At 36.1% G+C, this 11,448-nt stretch overlaps 2 protein-coding genes across 2 annotated transcripts; one reads left to right on the plus strand and one right to left on the minus strand.

Moving 5' to 3' along the window:
* The first annotated feature begins 3,632 nt into the window (after positions 1–3,632).
* LOC139844991 (uncharacterized) lies at positions 3,633–6,372 on the plus strand. The gene is made up of 6 exons (XM_071835212.1): positions 3,633–3,853; positions 4,939–5,035; positions 5,502–5,677; positions 5,769–5,817; positions 5,904–5,969; positions 6,116–6,372. The coding sequence occupies exons 1-5, from the start codon at positions 3,701–3,703 to the stop codon at positions 5,918–5,920; spliced, it is 492 nt and encodes a 163-aa protein (XP_071691313.1). The 5' UTR covers positions 3,633–3,700; the 3' UTR covers positions 5,921–5,969; positions 6,116–6,372.
* A 118-nt stretch (positions 6,373–6,490) lies between these two features.
* Positions 6,491–7,951, minus strand: LOC139841236 (uncharacterized). The gene has a single exon (XM_071831463.1). It carries the CDS (start codon positions 7,949–7,951, stop codon positions 6,491–6,493), a length of 1,461 nt encoding a protein of 486 aa, XP_071687564.1.
* Positions 7,952–11,448: the final 3,497 nt, after the last annotated feature.

The raw sequence follows: 11,448 nt of genomic DNA on the forward strand, positions 1-11,448 counted from the left end.
CGAGAAACAGTGTATGTTCTAACACTATTGTGATGGGGTTCTATGGAAGGAAACGTTAAGTCTTGATAATTGGGTGCTCGCGAACAATACTCTTGGAATGCAAATGATTTTGATAATCATCTTATACTAAATCTTGTGGTTCAAATACAACGTTTACTAAAACACCTATGATTTCACCAACGTTTTTCGTTGACAGTTTTCTATATGTTTCTCAGGTTCATACTTGGCTATTTGATACATGCTTCCGCGTACACTCATACTTGCTTGGAGTCAAGCATGCATGCATACACTCTGATTTCTTGCTTGGGGTCAAGCATACATACATACATACGCTAGTGATAGCACCTTTGGATTCAAACATATTGTTTACATACTTACGCTATTTATAGCAACCGTGATTTTAAACTAATTATGTCGCAAGTTACCTCATTCATAATTTATACTTTTGCAAACTTAAACTTGTTGTCGAATTGTTTGTAAACTAAACTTTGCAAGTCTTGTACGTTTCAAATGAATGCGACATAATTTTGGTCAAACGAGTCTCATATAGGGACTACGACCACGTTTCGGGACCTCAGTTAGCGACGCCGTCAATGACGATTTTGGTCGGGTCGCCACATGTGTGGGTTATACAACGGCATAAACTTTCCCCTTAGCTCGGTAACGTTTAGTCATCGGTCTTTGAATCGGTGAACGCGAATCTTAGATATGAATCCATAGGGTTTGACATCCCCACTCGGGCTAGTAGCGCTAGCATTTAACGGGTGTTTAATACTTCGTAAACATACGCACTCGCCAAGTGTACTTTTAGGGGGTTATAAACGTTAAGTTAGTTACCAAGTGCCCACGATTAAACATATACTTTACATACTGTTTTGAAACGCTGTTGAAGCACTGAAATCTCGTGGCCTACCTTACATACTGTTATACTTAAACTATAGCTCACCAACCTTTGTGTTGACGTTTTTAAGCATGTTTTTCTCAGGTGCTTAAGGTTGCTTGCTTCCGCTGTTGTACTAGACATCACCTTTATTCATGAATGCAAACTTCTTTTGGAACCGCATATAGTATTTGACCTTGTAATAATCCTGTTGTTGATGATTCGTACACGATGGTTTTGTACGGGGCATCACAATAACTCTGTAAATTATATGCTTTATTTATATGTGTATATTTGTACAGTATATATTATTTTCTATTTCCAATTATTATTACTATTAATTTTTAAATATTTTCATAAATCAGATTCTTGATTTGAATGCAGATGAAAATGTGAAGTTGATATATGATAAATAAATATATAAATTTATATTGACCTTGTAATCAACATATTTTTTAATTTAATTTTTGTTATTATTCATTTTTAATTATTATTATTATTATTATTATTATTATTATTATTATTATTATTATTATTATTATTATTATTATTATTATTATTATTATTATTATTATTATTATTATTATTATTATTATTATTATTATTATTATTATTATTATTATTATTATTATTATGCGGGTAAACGGGCCGGGTAAACGGGTCTTTATTTAAACCCAGACCCGAACCCGAACCCGAATATTTTTTGAAAATCAATCCCATACCCGGCCCGAGACCCGTAGACCCGGACCAGACCCGACCCAATTATGTCGGGTTTCGGTTTTCCCCGTCGGGTTCGGGCTTTTTTGCCATCCCTACCAATAAAGACTCCTTTCAAATCATCATTTTAACTTAATTTTGAATCAAAAGTCTTCAAATCATCTCAAACCCATGAAGTTGAAAATCGATATCGCGACCATATATATATATATGTATGTATGTATGTATGTATGTATATATATATATATATATATATATATATATATATATATATATATATATATATATATATGTAGTGATATCACACATGTTTCAGAACCTTCTAGAAGCTTCTTAGAAGCTCTCAACGCCTATAAATATGACACATGAGTCATCACGTTTTGAACACTTGGACTTTGACAGGAAACACATTTTATCTCTCACATAGTTGAATATCTCTTTAGGATTCAAGGCAATAGCAGCAAACCGCTAGACGGACCAACTCATAGTTTGGATCCGGAGATTTACTTAAACCACCCCACGATTCCAGATCGTGATCCGGGTCTGCACGGACTTTAGTCTGGAGGGAAAAATTCAATCAGCAACGCACCGCTAAGGGTTTGAAGCTTGTACTTATACTTGTGATCGCTAGCTGAAAATATGTATAAACAACAAGCTAATTCAAGGTTTTAATATCATAGTAGGTAAAATAATAAAACCCGAAGTATGACAACACGTGCGTAATACATATGAATTTTATTTTTAATTACACGTGTTTTGGATAATCGATTTTTATGAGTTCATGAGAGTTTAATTTTAATTTTGGGTTAATGCTACTCATTAGCTATATATACTTTTATTTATCCAATGTAGGCTACTAGGCTATATACTCATAAATATACTATTGTAGGTTGTGTACTTTGAAAAAGTGTGCTAATGTAAACAAAAAGTGACCAGTTGCCTGTTACACCAGTTAAACTGATTATATGTCATTTTTTAAATTTAAAACATTGCACTTACAGTCCGTGTGGTTTGTTCGTTGTTGCGTATGCAGTCCTGAAGCTAACGGGTGTTAAAAAGGTGAAGATGAAATAGACTAACAACAATTTGAGATCAGATCTTAGTTTCTTAACATCACACGAACCTTCGTGAATCATCATAATAGATTAGCAACAGCAAATCTAAGATGATGTAATTCGACTTCTTTGTTCGAGTTCATCATCCAAGCGTTGAGGTCCCCGGGATGATTTAGCGAAAATCATGATGATTCAAACATGTGTACTGATTCATAATCACTCAATGAAACTATATGAAGCAACATGTCATATTTAACTTCATCACATATTGCTAATTTCGAAGTCAAAGGCTTAAAGCAAAAAGTCAAACGAATTGGAATTAATCCAATTCGAATCTAATTCGAAGCTTGTTTATTGTTTCAGAATATGATTATGACTGACGAAGGTCAAGTGATTGATTTGCTACAAATTTCGTGAAGGAATAATAGAATGAAAGTGTCTCAATTAAATTCAGATTTCAGGTTTCAAGCTTGATGAAGATGACGTTACTGTACAAGACGAAGATGATGTTACTGTACAAGTTTGATGAATAACGGATGGTAGCAGGTTAATAAGTTATATTGTTTTATATTAACATATTTTTTGAAAGTATGTAGTCTACAATAATAGTTTACTGGGTATATGACCTCTATTATCGAAAAAAAACAAGTATATAGTTATTGAATAGCATCAACTCTTTAATTTTCTAATGCTTCTACCATTGTTTTAATTAACGTTATATGTCGATGAATCTAATCAAATCAAGTCAATGAAAGATGTGTATTTGATGGAACTGTATATATTAAAATTCATCATCATCATTCGTTTGTATATATTAAAACTCATCATCATCATTTGTATATACGAAGTATGAAATAAAATATGAATATGAATATGAATCATATCCACGTGCTCTGTTTTCACATCTTTTGTACTTTTATTTTGTCTCTATTTAAGAAATCTTATCCACCGGTTTTTCAATCCTCCGTTTTTCCATTTTATATAAAAACCTTTTTTTCCTCATTATAACAAACAAACAAATTTCTTTACACTCTCATTTACATTCACAATGGAAAACAAGATTCAACCACCTTCATCACCGTCGACGTCACCGGAACCGTCGATGCTCCGGTCATCACTAACTGCTGAACTTTTTGGTGACGATGACATACAATCATCATCCACGGGAATTTTTTCTTCAATTTTCCCACCTCCATCAACGGTATTATTTATTTATTTATTTTTTCTAATGGGTTTTATTTAATATTTTCAACCAATTAATAATCTTTAGTTTTATTATTGGGTTTTGTTTTGTTTTGTTTTCTTTTTCTGATTTTGGGGTTTATTTTATGATTCTCTTGAACCTTATTATAGAGTGTTTTACATATGAATTGTTCAATAATGTTAACTTAAGCATATAATGATATTTGAATTATAGCTATAACAATAATTAGCTCATGTGATTAAGTTCTTAACTGAATTGATCACATTCCTTTAATGCATAATTATAAAATTGTATGTAATATGATCAAGAGAACTTAAAGTTGTGAACTTTGTACCAACATGTTGTTAGTTGGTACTGGGTGGCCCATCAAGTCTTTACAATTAGGACATAGGTGTGTATAATAGTTGTAATGGGTCTGTGGGCAGCTCAACTGGAATTTTTTTCAACCGGGTCGAAATTTTTTTTGGTTCATGGGCTTTTGGGTCGGGCCAAAATATGGAGGCTTTGGGTAAAATATTCAAGTTTTTTGGCAAAATATGCAAGTTTTTGGCAAAATATGTAGGCTTTCAGCAAAATATGGAGTTTTGGGGGCAAAATGTAGAAAATATGGAACTTGCGGGCATAGTCCAACGGTTCTCCATGTACTTTGTGTCATGGGATAGGGGGAGAAGTCATGGGTTCGATCCTTAGGAACGACATGATTTTCTTTAAAACAATTGAACACCAATAATGGTAGTATATATTGACCCTATAGGGAGGTTTTACGTGATTCGTTCACGGACCTCTACCCGGACCACTGCCCGAATGGATGTGTTCCCGGGTACCGTCGATCGGGTTCGGGTTTCCGCCCGAACGTGTGTGTTACGTGCAAATGATGAGGGTCGTTGAAATAAATGATCTACTGATGCCAAAAAATCGACGTTCAAAAAAAAATGTAGAAAATATGAAAATCCAAAATTTTATACATGAAAATTTCAAATCCACTGGGGGCGTCCGCCCCCCACTATGTTTCCGCCTATGACTGTGGGTCTTTGCTTTTCAAGAAAAAGTTGTGAACTTTGTTTGTTTTTCTATATGTCTAGGTACTTGCAAGAAACACGAATTCTTCGCACTTCAATGGAGCTATGCAAAAAGAGAAATCGGAGAGCCAGGTGTGGACTATTACTCATGGAACTTCAGGTTGGCATCTTGATTATTTTTTTTTTTAACCTGGGTATTCAAACGGTCAACTTGACTAATCCCAGGGCGACTACTAGCTACGCGAGCAGCCCGGAGTCATTGCAGGCGAACTTCCGTGGCCATGAGTGGATAACTGTGGGTGCCTGGAATCGAACCCTTGACCTCCACTATGGAAAGCCAGGGTCTTAACCATTCAACCACCACACTCATGGTTATATGGCATCTTGATTATTTGTAACCATGTTATATGGTAATTTAATTCATTTTCGTTGTTAAGAACTGAGATTCTTGAGAAATAAAGTTTCTGAATTTACAAGGATTGTAGTTTTCAAGATTAGTGTAATTAACAAGCGTTAGGAACCGTTTAAACTTTATATGAACTAAAGATTACCCTAATTATTTAGTATTAGGTTCCGAATGTTACCAAACTAATTAATAAAGCGATTAACAATCAATATTTGAGCAGCGGAGAATGAAGCTAAAAATACCGCAAGTGCTAATAGTAGTACAATGAATAAGGACAGATGGCCTTTTGAACAAAGACCCGATCCTTCTCCCCTAAGTTCATCTTTATACTACGGTGGACAAGAAGATATGTACGTGTGTTCCTCAAGTAAACCGAATTCACATTCATATTCCAAAGTGAGTACATTTGTCAATTTGCTATTGTTATGAAGCAATTTAAGCCCATTCGATTAAAATAAAGTTTGTTTTATTATATTTGTGTATTTAGTTCAAAAAATCGGACGGGAAAGATGATCCTAATCATTTTTGGTGGGAAGGTTAGTTATGATGCTATATTTAACGTCAATTGTTACCTGCTCCGATGTATCTATGATAGTGTTTTAAGCAATATTTTTTGGTGCAGGATCGCTCTATTATTAAGACAATTCCCTTATAGGCAACAACATGAATCTTCCGGCTATTAACCAAGGTATTCACCTAGTTGCATGTTTAAAAGTGGAGGTAGCAAAATGGGTCGGTTGGGTGGGTGCAAATGGTTTTTTGGTCAAGACTGGTAGTTTTTTGTAAAATTAGTTCCTTATAATAACCACGGTGCATGTTATGTTGATTTTTCAGGAAGTTCATCACGTCTTTATAGAAGTTTGAAGTTTTTGTTGATATATAAGCAGTATTCTCTTCATCGGCACACATATGTTAAGTTACCTTTCTTAAATTTTCTTCTTTGGTTACCCTAGCATATTAACATATCAGAACTTTTGGTATATGTTTTCCAAGGTTTTTATCTATATAAAAACTATGTTATGCATCGTAGCGAATAAGCTACACTTCTTGTGTTACTATATCTTTCTGTATTGACATTCTTGGGACTTATGGTATATGATATCTAAAGTTTCTACATAATTAAAAACTTTGTTCTGCATCTTAGCAAAAAAAACCATGCTATCATATTACCCTGTCTATAAATAATGTGCACATCACTATCTTAATTGTCTAATATTTGCAGTAATCTTGATTCTTTTTACCATTTGAGATGCATAGAAATAGTCTTTCATATGCATCTGCCATTTTTGTTGCAGTAAAAAGTTTTATACCCCTTTCTCTAGCAACTTTACCTTTCTGTTCCAATACTCCTCTCCCATCTTCCCAAACCTCATAAATACATTTTTTTAGCGATTCGACGGTCGGCGAAAACGTGTACCCGTGTTCGTTCCCGATGATCACCGACCCAGTAATGCTAGCAAGCTTTGTAGCCATCAACGGTTTCCCCGTAAGAACCGCTTCCAGTAACGTGTGATCCAAACCTTGTGCTCGTAGAGTCGGGTTCACAAAAATGTCAATCGCTTTGTAGAATTTAGCGAGTTGAGTCGGTTGTAATGGACCCAAAACGAGCAAGTTTGGTCCGAGATCCTTGTATCTAGCACCCCATGGACCATCTCCGGCTACTAAAACCATTACGGTTTCCTTAAGCGTTGAATTTTCGGTAAATATTTGTTTTAGAGCTTCGAACATTAACGGGTGCCCTTTATCCTTAACGAGTCTACCTGCCATTCCTATAATCAATGATTTCGACGGCGAGATTCCAAAGTTTGACCTAAAGTCTTGACCTTTTTCGTAATCTGGCTTGAAAACATCTTCGTCGACACCATTGAGTATAACATGAACTCGATTATCCGGAATCATGTAAATCCTTTTAAGTATGTCTCCAACGTGATCGCTTGTCGCAACATGGTGTGCGTATTTTTTGAAGAATTTTATCTCTTCGACTACTTTTATATTTCTTTCGGTCAACTGGTTAGACTTGGTTTCGTTTGGTGCTCGTAGGAGCTCTTGAATGATATCAGAATGTATCGACTCGTACGCAATCCCATGCCAAGAAACCGCCAAATTTGTAACGTTTTTTGATCGAGTATGCATTAGGCTTACACTTTCGGTGTGAACCACATCAAAGGGTCTCTCCGTGGTGTTTTGAGCTTGCAATTGGTTCCAAACAAGTGCTTGGTCAAGATAACCGGCAATAGTCGGTTTTGAAAGATGGAAATGTAAATTCTCGAAAGGGTATTTTGGGAACGAAAAGTTAGAAGAGGAAGCGGTAAATATGTGAAGCTCATGACCTCTTTTAGCTAAAGCAAGGTTGAGTGTCAAAGCGTGTCGCTCTAGCCCGCCTGCGTGGTTCCTATCGGGCCATTTCTTGACAAAAAGTGCGATTTTTAGTAGTTGTTGAGGCGGGTTGGAAGAAAACGAAAGATGGTTCCATGCCATTGGGAACGTTAAGAGATCAATTGGGCGGTTCGGGCTCAATACCATTCCCATTCCTGTTCCAAGATCCAATCGTTGTTCTCGAAAGTAAAAAGAAACCGATGAGTGGGACCAGTAGAGTAAAGAGATAGATGATATAACCGAGAGGACTAAAACAACGCAGAAACCGCGAAAACCATGAAAACAGGACACCATAGATGAAGCTTTTGAGTAACAGTATTGTTCCAATATTTATTCAATACAATCAAGCATGAAATATGTGTAAAGGGATCAAGTGTTGTTGAAGATCCAACATGGTTGGGTGGGATGCAAGTTTTATTCAAGATCTAAGGTGGGTTACAACATGACAATTGGAGAGCTTTTGCACATGGTGGTGAAGCAGATCTTAAGCTATGGTTGCAGCTTTTTAGTTGACCAGTAGGGATTAAACCAAGTTTTAGTCTTTTTTGTGTCTATAAAGTAGTAATATAATATTGTTAGATACTTGAGGGGAGGTCAAGTAAAAGTGGATGATTCTCACACACACTTTTTTTTTATCTTCACACACCAATTTAAAGAAATGAAGTATTATTAGAAGAGTAAAAGGTTAAAATAGGTGTGTGAGGATAAAAAGGGTGTGTTAAAGTCCAACCACTTCAATTATCTTTTAATTGTTTAATGTGGAGGAAAACCAACTATATGCCTTTCAAAGAACAAAAAAAAGACAGCTATACATTTTGATTGTTTTTCAAGGCAGTTGGACAAAAGATGTGATAATTAATCAAGCATAGACCTGATTTGGTTCATTTGGGTTCGAATGGACGTATTTGTCAATATGTATTATATACTAGCAGAGTGAACGCATGTAATAGGATACATGTGTAGATAGCGAGTGCGAAAGGCATCAACCGGGTCGTTTTGTAACCAGTGGCGATTCTATGATTACAACGGATGGGGTCCTGAAATTTTTTTTCACTACTAATCATATTTGAATGTTATTTTAGTGGTAATTTACTTTCAAAAAACTTAGAGCTCTAATAATATATAGTGTCCGAGTTGTTAAATTTAGTGGTGTCCTAAACAATTTAGAAGAAAAGCTATAAATTTGAAAATATACGGGGTCCTGCAGTTAAATTTAGTGGTGTCCTATACAATTTAAATGATATTTTCTATTAAAAATTTTCAAACTAGTAGTGTCTCATGACTCCACGGGTATACTCTTAGACTCGCCACTGTTTGTAACAAGTTTATGTTGATGTTATAAGTAAAATTGTTATGGATAAAACTATATGAAGATGTTATAAACGTACCTGAACAAGGATTTTAGATTTGGATGATTAAAAGTGGGTCAAACAATCGTGCTGTACTGCTGTAACGATGATTTGTTCAATAACCGAGTTTAGAGTTAATTTTACGAGTAAATAAATGATCAAACCATTAAAGGTTATATAAACGCTCAAACGGATTCAAACCGTCCCTGCAAAAATTTGAATTGGAGTATAAACGTGATTAGAGTCCCGATTTATTATTGTTCCATTATGAACGTCAATTCTATAATGTGTTTGGTATTTTCAGAGGCAGATTCGAGCACGTGCTAAGTGTGCCATCGCACAAGGCCTATAATCCAAAGGAGCTCAAGGAAAACACAACATATATATTATAAAGAGTGATCCAGCCCATTTATTACCTATAAAATATGATAATGATCAAGTATATCTGTATCTATTATTATTCCTTGTTTATAGGTTTAGTTGTTATTTGTATTTATCTCCAATATGTCGATATACATGTACTATATATACATCATTAATAGAATTACCACAAGGTGTGGATTTCAACAGCCTTACATGGTATCAGACGACAGCTATTAATCCCCTTCAGTTTTTCTTACGATTTCTCTTTTCTACATCATCATGGTTGCATCTGCCTCTTCATCCTCCCTCACCGATGGCACCTTGCCACTAAACACCGTCATTCATATGCTCACGATTAAATTATCTTCAACAAATTACCTCCTCTGGCGACACCAAATCGTTCCCCTCCTCACATATCAAAACCTTCTTGGGCATGTTAACGGTACAATCCCTAAACCTGAACCCACCATCGTCTCTGATGGTTCTGTAGCTCCCAATCCAACCTTCACAGCCTGGCAATCGGCTGATCAAAGGGCATTATTTATTATTCAGGCCTAGCTTTCTGAAGAATCGATGGCAGTGATTCTTGGCTTAACTTCTTCACGAGAAGTTTGGGTAGCATTAGAAAATCACTATAGCCACAGTTCTATTGAACGTATGCACACCTTACGTGATTCTCTTCGTCTGCTTCAAAAAGGCACTTCTAAGGTGTCCGAATATAGTCAAAAATTTAAAACCATATGCGATCAGCTAGCCGCTATTGGTCACCCCGTAAATGATCTCGACAAAAATCATTGGTTTTTGTGTGGCCTTGGTGGATCGTTTGAAACATTCTCTACCACGCAGTGTTTGCTTACACCACGACCTTCTTTTCAGGACCTGTTATCGCGGGCTGAAGGGCATGAGCTATTTCTTCAAGCGGTCCAGCCTACTGTTTTGCCACCTGCTGCTTTTTCTGTTCAACAGACTACTTCTCACCGTGGCTATTCTAGCAATCGTGGTCAGAATTTTCGTGGATCTCGTGGATGTGGGCGTGGCCAATTTAATGGTCGTGGACGTGGTCGTCGTCCACCCCTTTGTCAACTTTGTCGCACGGATGGTCACTACGCTAGTCAATGTCCCGAGCTCGCTACTTATGCTCAACGTTCCCCATCCATCGATGCTAACTTAGCACATGCCTTTCAGGCTAAGTGTCATGTCACAAATAATTCTCCAGATTGGTATGTGGACTCGGGCGCATCTGCTCACATGACACCCTCTTCTTCCAACCTTGACCATACTGCTCCTTATACAGGTAACGAACGTGTTACTGTTGGTAACGGTGACACTTTGCCCATTACACATATGGGATCCTCATCAATTTCTAAAGATATTCATCTCTTAGACGTTCTTGTGGTTCCTTATCTTACTAAAAATCTATTGTCTATTAGCAAGCTAACCTCCGATAACCCTGTTGATATTTTGTTATCTGATAAACAGTTTATCATTCAGAACCGGCACAACAAGGCAATACTAGCAACTGGCAGGCGCGTTGATGATCTTTATGTAATAGAGCGAGGTCACAAGGCGTTTCTCTCTAGTCTTCACTTAAGTAAAACACGTGGTTCCTTTGAGTTATGGCACAATAGATTAGGACATGTTTCATTTGATGTACTTTCCATTTTAAATAAATCAGGTGACATATCAGTTACTTCTATATTACCTAGACCTGGATTATGTTCCTCTTGTCAACTGTCAAAGAGCAAACATTTACCATTTATTATTAATGAAAAACGTTCGTTACATGTTCTTGATATGATTCACTGTGATCTATGGGGTCCGGCACCCGTTATGTCTATTAATGGCTATCAATATTATGTTATTTTTGTTGATGACTTCTCGCGCTTCACTTGGTTTTATCCTCTCAAGGCCAAATAAGACTTCTACACAGTGTTTTGTTCATTTATGAACATGGTTCAAACATAGTTCTCATATAAGATTAAGGCCTTTCAAAGTGACGGGGGTACTGAGTTCACTAATCATCAGGTTCGCCAATTACTCTTTGACAATGGTACGCATCATCGTTTTTCTTGCCCGTAC

The sequence above is a fragment of the Rutidosis leptorrhynchoides genome, chromosome 4, assembly GCF_046630445.1.
Source record: "Rutidosis leptorrhynchoides isolate AG116_Rl617_1_P2 chromosome 4, CSIRO_AGI_Rlap_v1, whole genome shotgun sequence".
NCBI lineage: Eukaryota > Viridiplantae > Streptophyta > Magnoliopsida > Asterales > Asteraceae > Rutidosis > Rutidosis leptorrhynchoides.

Coding starts and splice junctions, on each gene's coding strand:
- LOC139844991 (XM_071835212.1), top strand. CDS start 3,701: ATGGAAAACAAGATTCAACCACCTTCATCACCGTCGACGTCACCGGAA. Junction 3,854..4,938: donor TTTTCCCACCTCCATCAACG/GTATTATTTATT, acceptor CTATATGTCTAG/GTACTTGCAAGAAACACGAA. Junction 5,036..5,501: donor TATTACTCATGGAACTTCAG/GTTGGCATCTTG, acceptor ATATTTGAGCAG/CGGAGAATGAAGCTAAAAAT.
- LOC139841236 (XM_071831463.1), bottom strand. CDS start 7,951: ATGGTGTCCTGTTTTCATGGTTTTCGCGGTTTCTGCGTTGTTTTAGTC.